The following is a 21,770-nucleotide window of genomic DNA, read 5'->3' as shown; positions in this document are numbered from 1 at the left end:
TAAATTTCAAATAAATTTTCAGAAAGTTCCTTCCTATTTTGTGCTTACACTTCTGGTAAAATGTAGTATTAAAGATTAAATTCAGGTATAGATCAAATATTGCAGTTTTTACAGTAAAAATAAATAAATTTCACAATAAAAATCATGTTTATTATCAAATATTGCAGTTTATACAGTAAAAATAACGTTTTAATAAATTTCACAATAAAAATCATATTTAACAATGTGGCTAGAATAAAGCAGATTTTTTACAGATGAATTACATACAATTTGTACGTTTAAATGCAATTAAAATTTTATAAACATTTTTTCATAATTTAATTCCATAACACTTGGATATAATTTTTAAAACAACAGAAATCAATTTTCAATGCAGTCTATGATGTATTAATAATTGATAACAATTTAGATTGGTGTGACATCCTAACAATAAAAAAATCTTTCAAGTTATGCCAATTTGGATTGGAATAGTACTTCTGTCATAATTTATTACAAAAGAACCGAAAATCAATACTTTTATAAAACTGTACGTGCTAAAATGAATAAAAAACACACATTTTCAAAATTACATCAAAAAACACGTAAATGATTTAATCAATTTTAAATGTAGTATTTAATAGGGTAGTAGTGAAAATTGAAAAAGCCTTTAAAATATTTAATAGAACATTCATGATGGAATCAATCTATAAATTGATCCAAATGACTATACTATTTTCTTTTGATGATTTCCAACTTTTGAGTTGATACTAAACAAAAAATACATGCATATCAGATACATCGTGGATAAGAAGGTTTGCATTGGTATTTCATTATTGCACAAACATTTAGAAACGCCTAAACAAAAGCTTCCACGACCTTTTCAGGTCCTCATCTAACTTGAGAAATAACTCATGGTAACTTTCTTATATTTTTAAATATTTTCAATTTAAATTAGTTTCATTATATTTATTCAATTTTTACTCTGTACTTGACAACTTCTTTGTAAATTTATGTTTGACAAGATCTTATATTCATGTATATGAATCTATGGTTCAAATAAATGAATTATTATTATTCATAAAAATTATTAGTAAAGTATTTTTCTGACAATGATGAATTCGCCAATAATTTCAATGAAATTTCTAGACATTCTGATAATATTTATTTTGCAAGGTTCTGGTTAAAGGCGTTAAGTAGTTCAGTCATACGCTCTATTAAGAAGTACCTTTTATACAAGAAATAATGTATATTACTTTACATTATATAATGTATGCATAAAATTGCACATTTAAAACAACTATACACACATAGTTGGTATGGTAAAAGTGAAAATGTTATCCATACTTTAGATACACTGATCAACAGTTCATAAAGAATGCAGACTTGAGAAGAAACCATGCTTTCCTATCCATGCTATCGACTTTCCTATCAGAAATTGGAATGTGAGAGAGCTGCACATTTAGGAACCTTAATAATTATTATACTTTTCAACCAAAGATTGCTAAAAGAGCATGTTTTCTCAACAGAGTATATGATGAAATTGGTTACTACGAATAGGGATGAGAATAAAAAATGGACAGAGCAGGATCCTCAGTTTGACACGTGACCAGAACATCCCTGAATTTGTCCAATAATTGAAGTAGTTGCGACCGGCGCACATTTTCCAAGTACATTATCTCCTCCAGATGATGCTGTCCTTGACAATAGCCCTGATGGATGAGATGAACTAGAAGTTTGAGATCTTCGGGATTGGAGGAGGCGGGAATTTTCAATATGGCCGACTTTTCTTCCTCGGTGAAGTCTGTCAGGTAATCATCTCTCCAAACTGTTTCATTCAGCCAGTTGTTCATCTGTGACCGAATAGAAACATAATTTGAAATTTATTTACCAATGCTAGAAGCAGCATACATTGTAATTGAATAATTTTCATAGCACAAGCAAAATTCAAAGCAGAGTTATATTTTTCTAATTAAATTAACAAAGGGATTAATATTATAACAATCTCCTATCAAGTGATTACAGACTTAGACCAGACAAGGTTGAGTTTCGGTGACTTTATCGGGCAATTATAGTGACTCACTAATGAATAATAATATTCTCTCTGACAATCAAACAAACAACTGACTAACAATCAAATCGCAATTTATGTTTATATATATATATATATATATATATATATATATATATATATATATATAAGAATATTAGTAACTTATATTATCTTATGTATCTGCGGTACACCATAGAAATTGAATGAAAGTACGATCATGGAATTCGAACTTCTAATCAATAATGCCCATATTCAAGTTGATTGAAATGAACTTTTGTCGTTCAAACTCTTTGTATAATAGAATGATTCTAATGATTAGAATGTTTACGGATCATATCCAATAGTAATAATTGAGAATTATTACTATTACAATTATTATCACAAGAAAATTATAAGAAGGAAAATTTAATTTATTTTCAACATTCAACTTTAATTCCTATTTAATAATCTATTCTATTTTATAATATTTTTTTCTTGTGTTGTTTTTGACTCCTCATTGCAGAGATGCCATACGCTTAATATAATGATAATATACCATTAATTTTTAGTAAATGGTAGTAATATATAGTATTTTATTTATCAAATTGCGTTCAAATACTTTGACATGAGAAAGGCACAACAGGCTCATGCCCAAAACTGTCCCATTTCCAATTTATAGGTACTAAACTGTCAAAACCAAAACGTAGGTTACGGTATGTCACTTTCACTTTCAAAAACCAATTCACACTCTTCAGAGCTTAGAAAAACGAGGAAATTATAAATCAAATAGATATTATTGAAGTCGAAAATTAACAAATCTAGAGCAATAATTATTCAAAAAGTCTAAATTTTGAATGAAACTGGTGCATTTTGAGGCAAAAACCTCACACACTTTATATGCACTTTTTATAGTGAGATTTGCATTCCTTATCAAAAACATCTATTAGCGCTTTCAATTCAACCAATAGGCCTACTGACAGTGTGATGAAGAAGGCCAGTGTTGGCAAACCAGCCATCCACATATTTGCGCTGACCGACGTTGGCCATCGTTGGACCAATATGTAAATGCGACATGGCAGTTGTCACATATTCATTTATGATAATTAGTAAAGACTCCATACTAGTTTTACAGAGTGTATAAAATGTAGATTGATACCTGTGACTGCGGTGTTAGGCCAGACAAGTCGTCACTGACAATGGAGCTGAGGTCACTCTCGCTGGCCACATGAGGCATTTCATCCGGCGTCGACTGCAAGCTGCCTTCTCGTCTCGTCACCACTGTCGCCGACGGCGTCTCTTGCAACTCCAAAAATAATCACAATCACTACATCCTTACAAACAAATCTCATCGAGATCTATGATGTTTACCTGTACGAAACCGTTGAAAATTCTACTGTAGAATACCTGACAATTTTAATCCATCATTGATGGATTAAATTTCTTTAATTTGTACACTTTAATTTGTAGAAACCAATACCACATTGAGTTGAATATTCATATTGATAACATTACTAGATGTTGTTGCAACTATTGATCTATTAAAATTACCCGGTCTTCTGAAATAGAATTTTCAATGGGCTTCCAAACATAATTGAATCATGATTCAACATAATAATGATATTTTCTAAGACGAGACCGACTGAAATAGAAGACACGATTTATTGTCTTCACAGTAAATACCACTTCAGTTTTCATTGTATTTCTTTTGGAATTCAAGATCAGCAATTCATTTATAAATTATTTTTGTGCATTAATTGTGAATTATTTATTTTCATTGAATTGAAACAAAAGAGAGGAAAAATTATCGCTTTTTAGGAGAGAAATGCATTTCAAAAAAATGACAGAGGGCGAGCAAAATGAATTGTTTACAGTGTAACAGACGACGTCTTCTACAATGATCATTAAATTATAAATGAACAATACACCTTGACGTAAAGATAATAAAACAAGGGTTTGATATGAATGGAAAAAATATAAAGGATAGACTTTGATAGAACGATTGAATAAATATTATGAAATTCCAAGCATCAATTTATAAAAATAAATTAATTGAAATGCATTCTGAGACTTTGAGTTATGTGAGTTATGAGTTATGATTGAAGAGACGGATTCAAGGATCCAAACATTCAAAGAACCCCACACGTCAACCGGAGCTTATTGTGTGTCCCAAGTACGTTAGTTGGGTAAACCAATACCTGTGTCCTTTAAAGAAAGATCCAGGAGTTTTTCCCTATACTAACATCCCATTCATCACCTGGTTGCTTGCAGCCAAACAAAGCCCTTCTTCTTGCCCCTAGTCTCTCGCAATCCAGTGTGATATGTTTAGCAGTCTCTTCAGACTGATTGGTCCTCGTGACCTACGTGAGTTCCACTCCTGGCATTCTTTGACTTTGCATTTGAGATTTTAGCCTCGGATCGAATTTTATTTGTCCATTTCATTTATACAATCACAACATAAACCTTCTCTTCTCTCCATAATTTTGATAGAAAAGTAGTCTAAATGGGTTATGTAAACACTTCTTATAATAATAATCACAAAAATTTACAGTCCTAATACATATCAAATAAAATTCATTGTCTCAGAAAATAATACAAAAACAATACAATATATAAAATAATTCATTTGAAAATCATAAAGTACAAAAAATATGTCAAATTTGTTAAAATTAATCTGTGTTACCAGCATAACTTTATGGGTTTGTGTGCTAGCGACAAGTAACAAAACAGTTCGAAAATTAGAATCGTATTATCGTACGGTACTTACTATGTAGATTTATCGCTTCAGTTTGGCATTCATATTGAGGAGTGAGAAATAATCTATAATGCATGTATATGACGGCAATACACGGTCAGATACATGAAACTTAAGATTTTGAAAGGTGAAAAGATAAATTATTACTTTTGAAAATGAATATTAATAAATATTGAAAAATATTCAAAAAGCTTGATTACACATTAATATAAATTATCTTTGAAAAATTAACAATTTCTGGAAAATAACTTACCTGATGAGAATTAGCTGCAGGTCCAAGACCCTTTTCGCTGGGCATGAAGTAGACGTAGGTGTGCAGTTGAGTTAGTAATCGATGCTGCAGCATCCACACTATCATGTGCGCCAGCTGCGTCTCAAATTGAGCTGCATCCAGAGGACTCGATTTCTGTCTAATTGATATTGGCAGTGAAAATTCACTCATCATCTGAAATCATTCAATAAATTATTATTCTAAATATTTATATGATTTATTTAATATTTAAATATATTTGAGCAAGCCTGTCCAAAAACCTGCTTATACAATGCAAATTCTTACGAGACATAGGCTACATAGTAAAGATCTGTAACGTACGGCTGTGAATCTTGGACGTCAACAAAAGAAGACAAAAACCATCTAGGCGTTTTTGAAAGGAAAATCCTAAGAAAGATTTATGTTTTAGTTAAAGAAAGAGAGGAGTGGAGGAGAAGAACCAATTCAGAGCTCGAGGCGTTGATAAAAGACCGAAATATTGTAAAATTTTTGAAGACACAGCGGCTTAGGTGTTTGGACATATCTGTAGAATGAATGAGAAAGAATGCCTAAAATAATATTCAAGGAGAGGCTACATTCAAGAAGAAAGAGAGGAAGGCCGAGAATAAGGTGGGGAGATGAAGTGAGAGACGATCTCCAAAAAATGGGATATAGAGGATGGAGACAATTAACAGAGGACCGAGAAGCGTGGAGAGCTGTAGTGGAGGCGGCCAAAGCTAATATTGGGCTGCAGTGCTATAAAAATAATAATAAAATATATGTTGTCAGTACAATACTAGGATATTTCCAATTGGCAATAATTGAACCCCTTCAAGAAAGGTACTCGTGCGCCCTGGACTTATTTTGACTCGACCACAATATATAAAATAAAATTATTTCAGAGTAAAATAAATATTTGAAACCTATAAGCGATTTTTCATTTTGGTCTATTTCAAGATAGAATAGACTGGTAAATAAACAGTCTTTCTTGGACAATTGTTTTGTTATTTGTTAGTCGAATGGATTATTTATTTATTCATTCATAGACAATAGATTCAATCCAGATGTAAACAACAGGCATTCGCCCAAAACTGATTTCAAATTTAATTTAAAATAAAAGTCCAGAGGTTTATTACAACATATACCTGTAGTAAGCATTCGCCAACAAAATGTTCTGAGAATTTTTCAACGAGAGGAGAGTTGACATGCGTAGGTGCATCTGCTGATAGAGTGTACATGTTGCTCTCGCAAATCGGGTAGATGATCATCGCGTTGCCCCAATAGACCAAGTGGCCAGCCAAGTTAAACACCTGCAACACAACCAATCTTAATAATACAGTATTATTATGACATAATAATTTTATCATAGGTCGAATATTATCATTAAGTCTTTAGAAGAGAACATAAACAAGGCATAAGTTAGCAATAAAAAACATTTAAAGCATTCATATAACTTGCTTTGCCATATCAATACAAGTATTTTTATATTAACTGCTTAATCAATTATTACTGTAGGCTAAAATGTTTGGAGAGAAAAACAACTGCAGAATTTCTACACAAAATTATTTCTCAATCAGTTGAAAAAAATTAGTTATACATATTACAGTTACTGACTAGGTAATTTGAAGATTTCAACGCAACATACAAGAGAAGATATCGTATGCATTAATACTCGTAAGTGCATACAAATGAGTACTGCATCTAACCACTTGAAACTACTTTCCAGCAATAATCAATGTATTGTGTTGATATATCATTAGGAAACAATTCTAAGTATAGCATTCCAACGAGTTGTTGTTATTAAAACACTACTTCTTCTGTACTAATTATTTCTATACTAATTGTTGGAATAAGCTTCTTAATAAAAATAATAACTCAAGTTTGTGTGCAAATAAATTACAAAACCATTACTGAAACTTTTAACATATAGCTATAGAGAGAGGTTCATGATATACGATGTGAGCGGCGATTGTGGAGGGGTAGTGGTGGGATAAAGAAAAGTTTATTTGATCAAATTTATTGTCTCAATGTATAGTTTTATGTATCTTCTACTATTGGATAACCTGTACTTGGGTAGCTGTAATTAAATATTATTAAAGCGCTTCTTGGATAGTATTTTGAGGTTAGTCTATTTATAATGCCTCTACTGAGGCTATTTTCAATCACTACTCTGATCTGTAACCAAACTGACAACTGATAGTATAAGTTAAACAACTAGAATATACCTAAACATGAGTTAATTGCGTTGTCTCAAGTTGATAGCATCCAGGTATGATTATGATACATTTCATTGAGCCGAGACAAACTTTACCAACCAACTCATTAACAGAATTAAATATGTTTTCCAACTGAAGAGAACAAACCTGAGCCAGTGTGAGATCTGCATCTGCAGACAACGTTTGCAGATTCTTGAGTGGACTGTACATGGAGACCAGTCTGGTGAGAGCTGGCGAGGCGTCAGGTGGAAACGAGTCGAGCAGCAAGTTCTGATCAACAAGCAGTAGAAGGCCATGGTAAGGGCGCAGATTTTCCAGGCATCTGAAATTCAGAGCTTTACTGATCAATCAAAGAGGTTCCTTTTATATTGAATAAATCTCTTTAAATCTCTTCAACAATAAGTACTTTATTATATTCAATACCAGTGAAACAATCGATGTTTTATTCAATTTAACAACTATTATGAACTAGCAGAAACCCGTGCTCCGCAAGGATCTATTTCAAAAGTTGACAAACTGAAAACTTGACGTAATGAAATTTTGAAGAATTGAAAATAGGCCTATAACCATCCTTGGTTGATAAAGAATCTATATGCAAAATTTCAAGTTAATTAGTCTAGTAGTTCAGACGTGATGATGCGTCAAACATAATTTTCCTATCCCGTACGTGTATAAGCCAGCTCTTTACTTTCTTATAGATCTAGTTAACGACTGCAAGAGATAGGACTGTGGAACAGAATAGTGGTGAAACTATGAAAGCGCCAGAGGTGTCTTAAACACAATAGTAGGTACTTCATAAACTTTTTGAAAGTGATTTGAAAAAAAAATGTTGAAACAACAGAACTGAAAATTGTCAATCTTATCATTCTACCTCCATTGGCTTTTGTTTGAGCCGAATGTAAATATTTATATATATAATATATATAGATGAATGTCTGTTTTTGTGTTTGTTCATTTTTTGCCTATAGACTTGAAAAGTAGGCTACTTGACATAACGGCATGAAACTTTGGGAATATGTTGTGTGAATATTGGGAATGGTATCTTCTGAAGAGAAATTTAAAAGGGGGGCTAATAATAATAATAATTCATTATTCCATTTTACTGAACTATGTTTTCAAAATTGTCGGCCGAGCGGCTACAGAAGAACGGAAAGATGATCATGATTCAAGATCATATTGTGATAATATGATTTAGCATCGAAAGTGACCAGCTGTAATAAACTCGTCACCCTGTGATAAGTTGTGTACTGGTATTAAAACGGTAGTTTGGAGTTGAAGTGTAGTTGATTGGTACCAGCTGTAGATAATCGTTCTTTAGAAGACCTATACAAATAATTATCACTCCCCATTATCATTGAGAAACTGGAAAATGTTGGAAAAAAATTATTCACCTCATGAAAGAAAGTTGTTCATATTGCATCCATTAATTACTGAAGAATGAACGAATAATTTACAATTTTTTTTAATTTAGCTTAGCTTATATTCATCCTAAAATGGGAGATGGAAAGAATATGGAATTCTGTGTGATTCATCGTACATCGCATATTTCCTGGACCATCTATTGACAATCAACAACTATGAAAACATTGAATTCATCTTTGAAACACTGATTTAACCTATCTATTTTTTTTTTTAGTTCAACACTTTACTGATAGATATTACTACCAATTGATTGAGAAGAATATGTTTTCGGAATAATGAATGCTGCATGACTAAGCAAATAGAAAGTCCGTATTGAGATGAGAATGAAAATATTGATTGTCAGATAAAATTCATGATTCACCAAATAAAGTCAAGTGTGATACATTGACTTTTGGCGGTACGAAGTTCGCCGGGTAAGTTAGTTTTAAATAAAGCTTTATCATTAATAGTCAACGCTGAAAAAAGACAGACTCAATCACCAGTAATACTATAAATTCTATGAGGGACCAGTAATAAGCCATTAATTTTGAGTAGTTCAATCACTTTCATTATGGACACTAGATACATTATGGACAATCAATACGTATGAAATTTATCAGCTACAGAATAAAAAACTTTTGATTGCAGTGACCCCGACCACTACAATATGAATAACCATTTGGATCAAAAATAAGATATTACTCACATCTCTCATCAACTCGTACTCTTTATTCACAAAATATACAAGTTATATTGAATGAACTTACGGCTAGTACTCAAGTTTGTCTTTTTCTGGCCGTGCTACAAATAAATGTAGGTATATGTTTGACATTTTGTTCTTGTAACCTTGTTGTCTATTAAGAAAGTTTTCAATGTGATATTTGATGGCAATAAAATTTGAATTTGAAAAAAGAATTATCAACAAACTCCTATTCGAAGACAATCTTTGTGCTCTGTTCTAATCGGAATGTATGAGACTTCATATACAGCTGATAGAAGGCGCAAACCGAACTGGCCAAGCATACAACAATGGAACAAACACGTGGCAAGCTCGCGCTCTCGACCAAGGCAAAATTGATTCGATCAGCTGATTGATAAGATTATTTTAAGCTTTCCAATGATTACAACATATGTTAGAATATCATATGTGTCAATTATCTCAGTTTCATAAGGCGTTCACCTTAGCATGTTCATAACCTTACTTAATAATAGGATCCTTTTTCATCCTTTGAAACCCCAGAGACAAAATATCTCAAAATCCGTTCTTAGTGCGCGTCTAGCATGTTTGAAGAATATTTGGGCAAAGTTTTAAGTTTGTAGGCCAATTAGTTTGAGCTGTAGTGTGATTTTACATCAAAATTTTCGAAAAATTCCCTCTCCTGAACCCCCCTGTGCTCCTGATCGGAATTTTTCTGCATAGATCTATTTTTTCGTAGCTGAACAAAAAAGTTCCTCATGACTTTGCTGTGCAATGAGCGGTTAAAAAGTTCAACATTTTTGGGGGCCCCAGCTCCCTCAGGGGGCAAATTTCTGAAAATCCTTTCTTAGTGGATGTTCTGGGGCTAAACAATTGTGCAAAATTTCAAGTTTTTAGGCTCAGTAGTTTGGGCTGTGGTGTGATTTCAGTCTGTCGGGGCTAAGGCTTATATAAATATATATATATATATAATATATATATATATATATAAACTTGTTTAAATACTCACACATCATCAAATTGGTTGTATTTTGAGCGGAAATCGAAATGTATACATAATCTTAAATATTGTCGATCTTCAAAATTAAGATGAAAACCAGTTTAAAACCCTGTTTTTTCTCTCCAATCATAGTAATAATAATTAATGAATATGTAATTTTATTGAAGTGAAGCACATCAAAACTTTTGATTGAAATCCTATTTCATAAAGTAAATCTAGACTCAAAAGATTTATTTCAAAAAATTAAAAAGACTATACAATATTGAAAAATATTAGGCTATAACTAACACACAATTGACCGATCAAAGATTGAAGGAACATGCATTGCAATAATTCGATATACAGTAGATCCTCGATAATTCGTAATTACCTATAATTTGTAGTGAAAACTCGGTCCATGAAGAAACCACTATAATTCGTAAAAAAACAGTGTATTTCGGTGACCTCGATAATTTGTAGTAGAAACGAGCTCCGGCATGATATCTTGATCTTTGATCTCTACAATTCGTATTTTCGGAATTTTTCACATACACCATAGAAGGGAAATATATTCACAGTGTACTGTGCTATCGCTAATTCTCCAGAAATGAGGTCATCAACCGGAAATTATAGACTGCCTGACGAAATTATTGCCTATTGACAAACTAATTCGTTCAATACAGTACAGTATTGAACGTCAGCGTAAAGAATTCGTAAATCAGTTTGTGAATGTTGGATATGAGTCGTGTTGTGCGCTAGTCTACCGGAAATTAATTTTATGTCATAAAAAGTTTTGAAATTAAACGAAAAAATAAATTAATCAAGTTGATTGAATATCTGAATTCCAAACATTTCGTATTAGAAATTTGTCAATATTTATTGAAAATTTTGAATTAAAAGCTTATTATACCGTAACTACTGTATTTCCATATTGTTCTCCATTTTTATCCATTATATATGTTGCTCATTAAATATCCAGCATTCTATAATTTGAACGTTTTCTTTATCTCTATCCATAATAATGATATTAGCCTCCTTCTTCTTAGCCTCCCCTCCTCCTTCCTCGCCCTTCCTACTCTTCCTCCTCCCCTTTCTTCTCCAGAATCATAGCCTCTATAAATCGTACCCTCCATAATTCGTAGTAAACGCTTGGTCCCGTCAACTACGAATTATGGATGTTCTACTGTACATAATAATTAATTTAATGAGATTTCAAATATAATGCCGTGAAATCAACCCAAAAAATGCCATATTGTAAGTTGACAATATTAATTTGCTGTTCCTACAGAAATATTCTAACTTGATGTAGTCAGTCGTCTTGACTAGGGATACCAGACAGACTGTGTCAGAGGAATAAAAAATAAAATAGTGGCTCTTCAGCCAATTCAGTCAATGTGATTGGTCCATTGTACAATTTTTTTGTGAAGCAAGAAATGAAAAGTTATGACAAGCTATTCCATGCAGACAATGTAGCTCTGCTTCCTCAGAAGGTATATAATTCTCGATAGCCTCTTAGGCTGGCCATTAAGGACAGGTATGATAAACATGTTTAAAATCATACACACACACAGTGTGATGAGTTCATCATGCATGTTTTGTCATCAGTGAAAGGCTTCTAAAATTAAATAAACCACTAATAACAATAAATAACACACGAAAATTATAATGTTTTGTAATTATAATGTCTTGTGTATCATGCATGTCCAACCGTTAGTGGCCAGCCTTGCCTCTGATATATGAAGATTCAACCTTAACCTACCATCTACCCAAACATCAAGAAGTTTCACTGACTCGGCCTCTACTTTAGGTTTCTTGAGGGAATAGATTGGAAAGTTTGTGTTTTCGCCACTTTTAGCTTCATCCTGTTAGCTGAAAACCAGGACTCTTGGCCTTGGTCTTGTTCAGTGTCCTTCCTGCTGCTTGATCCACTGATTCTTCTCTAGCAGTCAGTATAGTGTACTGGTGTTGTCTGCAAAGAGAATGGAGTCATGGCTCTCTGGGGAGTCGTTCATGAATATCAGTGGACCTGAATTGAGGTTCTCGGTTTACTTACTTACTTATGTAGTCTTCACCAGCAGCCAGGGCTGCGGGAATCGTCATGTAATTCAAAGGCATATTATTTACAATTTCTTTCAAATAATTAGCACTTACCTATCAATTGCCTCCGGTTCGATCATAAATCCCTTATAAACTTTCTGCGTCAATGATTGATGCACTTTCTGTGTGAGACAGAAGCTCAGCTCAATCCACCTGTTAATTCGCAGCTTGACAACTCCGTTTGAACACAGGTCATCGTAAGCAGATTTGAGGTCTCGCGCTAGAGAACACTGTTGCAGTATCAGATCAAAGGGTGAAATGTTTTCTTCACTAGTTTTGCCTTCTTTCTCTTCCCTGTACAGAAAAATTTGAGCTTTAGAAATATATGAATTACTTTTGTATTATAAAAAAATTGAATATTTAGATTTGAAAACCAAGAACAATTGTTGAAAGTGGCTATTGGGTACTAGAGATGAGACTGAGTTATTCTATTACTGGATTCACGCTAGTAAATTTCTCTCTAAAGCGGGACAGTTCTCTATCTGGTGTGTGTATAATCGATAATTAAAATATAAAATGTAGCACTATTATACGATGATAACTGTATATTGTATTTCAAATAATGTCAAAATACTAATTTGAAAGCAAAACCCAAATCTCCCTAACCTACTTTTTTACCTTTAAAACATTATTAAACATAACATTTTAGGTTCTGGAGAACATATATGTGTGATTTGATATTTTGACTTACTATCAATAATTTCAATATTATCGATAATGCCTACATCAGATACGGAACTGTATAAGGCTTTTCTAAAAAGAAGGCTTCTGTAATTGGTTCTCGTAGAGTTAATTACTATTAAAACTTGACCGGCTTTTGTGCAACCGGGCAACATAATTAACCAGCACTATGACTATTAATGGAGGGGGCTTATTATGTATCATAAGCCCGATTCAATTGTGGGAGAATTATCAATTTGAACTGTGACACGAATAATGATAATTAGGCCTACCTGATTTTCCATTGTACATTTCATGTCTGCCAAAAATAACAAACATTCACTGAAACAATAGTTCAAAAATAATTTATCTGTAAATGATCTTCATTTTACATATCAATAAGTTCTAAAGTTCCAGGTTGTATACCTACGCAATGATTACTTATATGATTAGAGATTGACTCTTAGGGTACAACCACACTGAAAGCGGAGCGGAGCGTGGCGTCAAGGAGTGTCGTGAACAATATTATGTTAAGTAATAAGCTAAAACACACTGGAAGCGTCTACTCGCAGAGCGGAGCGTGGCGTCAAACTTTGGAGCAAGCTGGTTTGTTTTTTGAAGCGTCTACAAGCGGAGCGTCAAAGCGTCAACATGAGAGTGCCCTACTAATGTACATATTATAGTGAGGTCCACGTTATAATGACAGTATTTGATCAACTTTGGTTTTGCTATCCTTGTCTATCATTCGACATAACCGGTGGTACTATCCTTTTCTAGGTCCACAACGATGCCAATTATGTTTTTGATAGTGTATAAATATGATTAATTTATGCAGAGAATCGGCATCGCTATTCTTCTATCTTTATCCACTGCCATTATAAAGTGGACCTCACTATAGTGATCTACTCATGTATAATAGTGCACTTGTTCTACATTTTCCCACCATCTAGTACACAAGAGTATATTAATTTAATGTTTGCCCAAATTCCCTTGTAATGTGTATTATTTAATTATTCTAAAGAGAACATTCATTTATTGCACTTTGAAATCAAAAGTAAGATAATTTTAATCAATTTCATTCATATTTCTATGAAATATGGTTACCTTAGTGTAATCTATTCACAATAAAAATGACACTTATGTAATAACATTGGTAGTTAAAATAATAAGGCAGGGTAGTCCTTGTGCTATGTTTCTTCCAAATTTATAGGTGACAAAGTCCAAAATAAGGTTAGAATTTCACGTGTACAGTTTTTATAAAATTTTAGTCCAAACTAAACACGAGTTATTAACGCTCATGAACGCTCTGACCACGCCACGGGACGCTCCGTTTTCAGTGTGGTTATACCCTTAGATTGGTTAGTACCTACCTATCAATTTCATGTTTTTCTTTTGATGAATATGCTTGGGCTTACATTATGTTTTGCTTGTAGTGCATTCTATAAAAGAATTCTAAATGAATTACTTTTGATGAATAAGTTTGGGCCTACATTATGTTTTGATTGTAGTGCATTCTATGAAAGCATTCTAAATGGTTACCTTGCAGCAATGTCATCATGAGCAGCAATCATTGTTTTCATTTCTTGAGTAACATATCCACATCTCCTTTCTTCGTGTCTTAAAGCTACGCCAAGCCTTTTGCTAAGATCATAATAACACTTTACAATTGAATGACTAGCTACTGCTTGCAGAGCAAAAACTATATGTATCAAAAGAATTGAAGGATTGTTTTGTTTACTTTCTGGACTAAACTTTGATCGATTGCTTGTTTGGAGTAGAGTTGGGTGTCCCACAAACCTAACATCATTTACTTTCAGTTCAAACTTATTGTCGCACAGCTCTTGTTTTACAGCAAACAATGTTGATAAGACTTCATCAGTAAACCCTATCAACTGTCCTTTCTCAATATTAAATGATTGAGGCGGTGGACTTAGTAGCAGATCTTCAGCAACCGAGAGTGCATAAGGATTCTTTTTCCTATTTTGCTGATTTTGTTCAATTCTGGAATCACCTACATAGGGATACCTAAAAAGTAACCTGTCACCTTTGCTATCACTTTTTACAAGAAATACACTTAATGGGTTTGCTTCCATTGCAAAGAAAAATGTGACTAGTAATCCAGGAAGTTTATCAGTTCGTCAGGTCATGTAAATTTGTGAGATTAAGAAGCTCAACATTTTTTTACAGAAATTTTAGTCTTTTAGTTTACAAAACATAACCTACAATACAGTAATATTGAGAATGAAACTTCTAAGATAGGTTACACATTCAACGTTGATGGACAACAACTTGTCTTTTCAAAACAGAGTAGACAATATTATGCATGCAACAATGAAATGAAATAAGTTATATTTTTTGTAACTTCTTTAAAACAATGGGTTCTTCAAATTCAAAACATTCGGAGAAAAACACACACAGAAGAACAGTGAACAGAACGAACGGCAGAGAAGCAAAACCAGCCAGCCTTCGCCACGGGATGCCGTCCAAGAGGGTTGACGACAAACTGGATCGATCCTCATTTCACACTGACGACAAACTGGGATAACGACAAATGCGGGTGTCGCAGAAAACCACCACAACCAAAAATTGTTTTTCAACTCGTCGAAAGTGGCATCTTTCTACAGAGCTGTAGATTATTATTTTGTCAATGAGTTGAGAATCATATTGTTGGTTGTATATTATGAAATACATTCATTTTATTCAACATTATTATTCAACTATCAATTTTGAGTAACTGGTCAAGCAGTCAACGGTTTGGTCAATAGAATTTTTCATTCGAGTGGAGCCAGATGATAGAGTAATGATGATGATCATTTATAATATTAGAACTAACCTATAAAATAGATAACACAAATTGACCACCTTCTCTGATCTGAGCATATATATTATATTTTAGCCTATAGTATCTTGATTTTGTTTTTAATAGATACAAGGATAATTTAGAAAAAATTATATTAACATTATGTTTTCATAAATTTGATTCCCTGAATATGATAGTGTGAAATTTTAGTCTTAGAAAAGAGTGGACTGTATAAATAGGAAAGAATAAATCAAATTCTGAAAAAAGAGAAACAATGTGTCTTGACTGATTTGACACCTGACTGAAATTCTACATGAGTGCAAGAACCGTTGTGCATTCAAAAACCTGTGCACTGGAATGAATGCAAAACAGTTTTAGGCTACTCAGTATTAAAACTAATCAACAAAATGTAGGCTAAGGTAAAATGCCAAATGAAAAAGTAGGTTAGTAAAATACAAACTTTAATCAGCATTAAAGAATATCAAATCACATGAACAAGAAATAAAAATGTAGTTGATCCTAGTTGACATAAAAAAAAATGATGCCAACAAAGTGATTTTAAAATGGAAAAATGTTCTGTAAATTTGAATACATGAAATAACCCCTCAGGGTGATTGGTCGACAATATAAATTGAAATAGAATTTAACTTTGTTATGAACAAGATTAGGATTAAGTTTAGAAAAGGATTGAAGTACATGAACAAACTTGAAAACGGTATTAATGATTCTAGTAAAAAAGAACAAGTAAAAACAGTAATCTGAATGCAAGAACTGATTGCAATGTAACAATTTGAAATAGTAAATTATATTATATCCAGCAAGATAATCAGGTGATGATGTTACCAATATGCGCACATTTCAAAATTAATTATTAAATACTGACAGTAAAAAGTTATGAATATAACAGTAATGCACATAGAAAATAATCTATCTGGTTATCAAAATGGAATAATGAAACAGTTACTAAACAAACGTTTATAGAATACCAGAATCTATAATAAGTAGTCTTTAGTTTAAACCTACAATTGTCATTTTTAATAACAAACAACACCTAGAAAAATTGAAATGTAAATATGTTGAATTGCAAGGCTTCAACATTTGAATTGGTTTGATACCAACAAAAGAAAACAGGTAGGTTGAAATTAACCATAAGGTTATATAAATAACAGTAGCCTATACTGAAATAGCCTAATTGTAAAATGCAGAAACTACAGCTTTAGCAATAATCAAAAGAATAATAACAAAGAATTAAATAGGATTGATAATTGCAATGTTCACAGAACATTCATGAATTGATTAGAAAAAAACTGACAAACAATTCTCAAGAGCAATTTGGCTGAGCAATATAACTCAAAAATAAAGTAAAGTTGACTATGAACAACAATGAATTCCTAACCTGAAAGATAAAAACAATAGATTAGGGCAGTATTAAAATACAAAGTAGGTGATACAAAATACTTAGCTGCGGAACATAATGCAAGAGCCAAGGTCCCGGTTTGGTCTAGAGCCTTCAAAAACAGCGTGAGCTTCCAATTTAGCTCAAATAGGCCAGAGTCAAGGTCCCGGTTTGGTCTAGAGCCTTCAAAGACAGCGTGAGCTTCCAATAGCTCAAATGGACACATCAGGAGAGAAACAAGATTCCAACTTGTTTGGAATGCCAATGAAACAGCAGCCAGTTGTAGAGGAAGAGTTTTCAATCAATGTTTTGAAGGAAATATTTCCTAAGCTTTGGAAATATTCAGTTGCAATATTTGTAAAATGTGATTCACAATTGAGAGTCACATTAATCAGTGATATTGACAATATATCACAATAATTGTCAATAGAATGAATGATGGGTAAACTTTCAGTCCCAAAATTGCAAATAAAGAATTACTAAACAAGGTTAGCACTCGATGTAAAACAAGAGTCTGCAATATGTAAAACAAATTTAAACTTGTAGACAGACGCGGTGACGCACACAAGCATCCATTTTGAGAATGCTGTAATGGAAATAGAAATTTTTAAAACTGAAACAAGTGTTCAAATCTTGAAAAACTAATAATAGTTCCACAGAACCAGTCGAGAATATCCAACAATTGAAATAAACAAACAGGGCGAGGTGAAAACTATTTTCACGAGAGATGAGAGTTCAAGTTGTAACTTACAATTGTACAAGGAAGTGTACACACACATGCAAGAGTTCACGAACATGTTGAAAAATTAAAATTGAAATAACAAATGAACTAATTGTCCAAATTTCAAGGTTGATGGCTCCAAAGAACCGATGAAATGTCTCCAACAAATAAAACAAGCAAACAGGACGAGGTGAAAATTATTTTCATGAAAGATGAGAAAAATTGGAGACACACACGAAGTTGATGCTAGACAGCAAAACGATGACCAGTGAAGTAGGAAGTGGGTAGCAAGCAAGTGCTACCTTGATCAAGAAATCACCAATAAAATGGATGTTTAAAAAGATGCAAAAATATCTGGAAGCCGAACAACAAATTGACAAATACAATAATAAAATGACTAAGGCTTCAGAAAATATCCAAAAAACTAAAACAAAGATAAATAAAAATATGCAGCGACAATGCCCAGTATCAGGTCGGCAGTGGACCACTAGCGCTCCAGCTGCAAAGATACAAACTAATGACTACCGAGCAGAGAACATGACAATACAAAAATCAAAAATCATAAAAGAGATTGTTTGAAGATGGAGAATAGTTTTAACAATGATAGAATACCCAATATAAGAATATTACTAAAACTAATAACCCCAAATGCAGTCAGTGACAGATGGGGTCACATTCCTGAGCAGACGCTGTTTGTTGTGTCAAGAGGCAACAGATGCGGTAGAAAAATAACCTACTTTGTTGGTTTGGTTTGGCGCTATACCTTCGCAAATATTGTGTGGAATTCACCATGAACTCACAGTTGCTGAGCTGTTTGATTTTGAGATCATAGAGGTATCCATGTACAAATGAGGATTCTAATGGCTTTGCACAGCTTCTTGAGGAATTTCTATTGTTTCCTTTGAGCAGAGAGAAATTCAATATAATCATAGGTGGTGACTTCAACATACATCTTGAGGCCCCATTCAGGGAGAGAGATCTGTTCATCAATCTGCTGAGGGGTCAAACCTGTTTGTGGGGAGCCTATGGCCTACTAGAGGTGATGCTTGTCTGGATACACCAATGTCATCACCAACTTGGACTCCTAGGAGTACACCACCAATGTGGTCTATCCCTTGATATCAGACCACAGTGCAGTTTTTCTTCACACAGTAATTTACAATAAGGACTAAAAACAAGGAACATGGAAGGAGAACTTCATCTGCTACTCCATATCTGTGAGAGACGAGAAGATTCCTTTGCTTTGCAGAAAGCTTGAGGGCATCTACTGGCCAGAGGTTTGCAACCTCACAAATTCCAAAAACATATGTTAGACATGTTGTTGGCTGGCTATGTGGTGGTCAACAACTCTGTATTCCCTAGCACACAGAGGAAAGTTTCATGCAACCAGCAAAGGGAACCTCAACCTGTTACAGGAAAAACGCCATGGTTCAATGAGAATTTGGCTAGAGAAAAGAGCCTGGTGATACTGCTCCACCATATAAGCACAAAATGGCTGTTGCAACCAATGAAAGAAACTACTGGTTCAATTAATACTCAAGTGAGGAGAAGTGGGGAGATATTACAGAACTCATGTCAGCCTGGCAAAGAAGAAATATACACATCAGGTAGCATAAAGTTAGCTGAAAACAACTGTAAAGCAGCCTGGCATATAATTATTATAAACAGCCATCGTCCCAAGAAAACACCAAGGGAGTCACCACTCAGCCCTGATGAGTTTAACAACTACTTTGTCAGTGTGGTTGATGACTCACTGGTGGACTTGTCAGACTGTGGCTCAAATCCTGTGGCCAATGTTGGTCAGGTGCAACAGCGGTTGGAGTCATGGAAACCAGTGGATGCTATCCAGGTCATGAACATCATTTCTAAGCTGAAGAAATCCAGGTCACAGAATATACATGGGCTTTCTACTCTTGTGCTAAAGGTAGCTGCTGAACAAATCAGAACCAATGGCTGCTGCCATAAACAACTGTTTCAAGGCTAGAAGGTTTATGGACAGTCTCAAGACAGCTAAGTCTCAAGACATTGCCAATACACAAGAAAGGGGAGTCTAGTAATCCTGCAAACTTCAGACCAATCTCCATTGTTCTAGTCTTCTCGAAGGTGATCGAGACAGAGATGAAGATGCAGCTGACCAACTTCTGTGAAGGGAACAACTTGCTGTCCTCTTCACAACACGGTTTCAGGAATGGTCGATCCACCACAAGTGCTCTGCTCACATTGTTGAACAGTATCCAGAGTGCTTTTGAGGCTGATGATTCCCTTGCCCTCACACTGTGTGACCTCAGTAAAGCTTTTGACAGCGTTCCTCACAAAATACTGATAAGAAAACTTGAGAGATATGGTCTATGTGGCACAAAGCTGGGGACAGTGGCATCTTACCTTGAAGGCAGAAAGCAAGTGGTCCGACTGAGTGGTGCCACTTCAAAATTGAAAACTGTAGAGCATGGAGTACCACAAGGATCAGTCCTAGGCCCCCTTCTGTTCTTATTGCTTATGAACGACTTCACAAGCAGGCAGGGTGCAGTACTCTTTGCAGATGACACCACCTTGTTATACAGAGGTACCACCATCAAACAGGTGAGAGAAAGGTCTGCCAGAGGAGGCCAAGCTTTGGTTTGCAAACAAATTGAAGCTCAATGAGGATAAAACAAGCATCCCAGTCTGCTCTTTGAAGAGTCAAGCAGCTGCAGACGAACCAGTGAAGCTTCTGGGTTTCTGGATGGACAGGAGGATCAGCTGGAATCATCATGTTCAACAGGTGTGCAGGAAACTATCAAGAATATTTTACCTCCTGAGAAAACTGAGGCACCTGGTTGACCACAGCAGCCTCATCATGGCATACCATTCACTTTTCCAGAGCCACATTAACTATGGATTACTGCTGTGGGGTCATTCACCAGCCGTCCATGATGTTCTGCTCCTGCAGAAAAAAACCATGAGGATAATGACCTCCTCAGACTTCAGGGAACATTGCTGGCCTCTCTTCAGGAGTCTTGGAATCCTCACAGTGTACAGCCAGTATGTACTGCACTCAGTAATGTACCATACATAAAGGAAAACCGGGATCAGTTTCACAGAAGAGGTGATATACGAGGTGTGGCTATAAAATAAGGGGATTGATATTGAAAAAAATGTATTTTCATTTTTTTACATTATTATTATTTATTATCACCTTCAATTTACACCCCTTCTATGTCCCTGCAATGCTCCATGCGAATTTTCCATTGTTGGAAACAGTGCTAGGAGTTATCTTCTGTGAAATCTTTCAGGACTCTTGCCGATTTCTCTTGAACAGCTTCTACAGACTCAAATCTCGTACCTTTCAATGCAGATTTCATCTTAGGGAATAGATAAAAGTCACATGGTACTAGGTCTGATGAATAAGGTGGATGTTCTTACACTGGTATGCTGTACATGGTCAGGAGCTGCTTATCAGATAAAGCAAAATCAGCTGGCACATTGTCTTGGTGCAAAATCCATAATTTGTCCTTGCACATCTCGGCTCGTTCTTTCTCACTCTTTCACATAGTTTATCAATGACCTCAATGTAGTAATGTCTGATTAATTCAATTGATTAGTACCCCAATTGATCAATTTTTTGACCTTCAGGAACCCAGTGAAGATACACAATTCCATGAAGATAAAAAAAAACAATCATCATGGCTTAACATTTTTAAGCTAATCGTTTTTCTGGCAAAACAAAATAACACTAACTTAAATGAAGGTTATGACTCAATGAAGTTGTCTACAGAAAAGAGACTAACTGCATTCTGAAGAGGAAGACTTAAAC

The 21,770-nt window shown here is 34.1% G+C and overlaps 2 protein-coding genes across 6 annotated transcripts in view; one reads left to right on the top strand and one right to left on the bottom strand.

The window, feature by feature from the left end:
- The window catches only part of LOC111048197 (protein abnormal spindle), a 274,644-nt gene that overhangs the window by 146,485 nt on the left and 106,389 nt on the right, over positions 1–21,770 (top strand). The window lies entirely within an intron of this gene.
- LOC111045712 (GATOR complex protein NPRL3) lies at positions 129–16,127 on the bottom strand. 2 transcript variants are annotated; one of them, XM_039430432.1, is made up of 7 exons: positions 14,600–16,127; positions 12,455–12,694; positions 7,374–7,548; positions 6,156–6,320; positions 5,014–5,205; positions 3,165–3,314; positions 129–1,829 (listed from the first exon to the last, which is right to left on the bottom strand). In XM_039430432.1, the coding sequence occupies exons 1-7, from the start codon at positions 15,151–15,153 to the stop codon at positions 1,527–1,529; spliced, it is 1,779 nt and encodes a 592-aa protein (XP_039286366.1). In that variant the 5' UTR covers positions 15,154–16,127; the 3' UTR covers positions 129–1,526. The 2 variants fall into 2 exon arrangements, with proteins under 2 accessions (XP_039286366.1, XP_022186854.1); XM_022331162.2 differs by having other exon boundaries at positions 3,165–3,311.

The sequence above is a fragment of the Nilaparvata lugens genome, chromosome 6 (assembly GCF_014356525.2).
Source record: "Nilaparvata lugens isolate BPH chromosome 6, ASM1435652v1, whole genome shotgun sequence".
Taxonomy (NCBI): Eukaryota; Metazoa; Arthropoda; class Insecta; order Hemiptera; family Delphacidae; genus Nilaparvata; species Nilaparvata lugens.
This window is presented reverse-complemented; position numbering and strand designations above follow the sequence as displayed.

Bases quoted from the DNA above. Each gene is read 5' to 3' on its own strand.
- LOC111045712 (XM_039430432.1), bottom strand. From the start codon at position 15,153: ATGGAAGCAAACCCATTAAGTGTATTTCTTGTAAAAAGTGATAGCAAA. The intron at 12,695-14,599 runs GTAACCATTTAG...TTTTCTGTACAG, and splicing joins CATGATGACATTGCTGCAAG to GGAAGAGAAAGAAGGCAAAA. The intron at 3,315-5,013 runs GTAAGTTATTTT...TGATTATTTTTG, and splicing joins CTGCAGCTAATTCTCATCAG to GAGTTGCAAGAGACGCCGTC.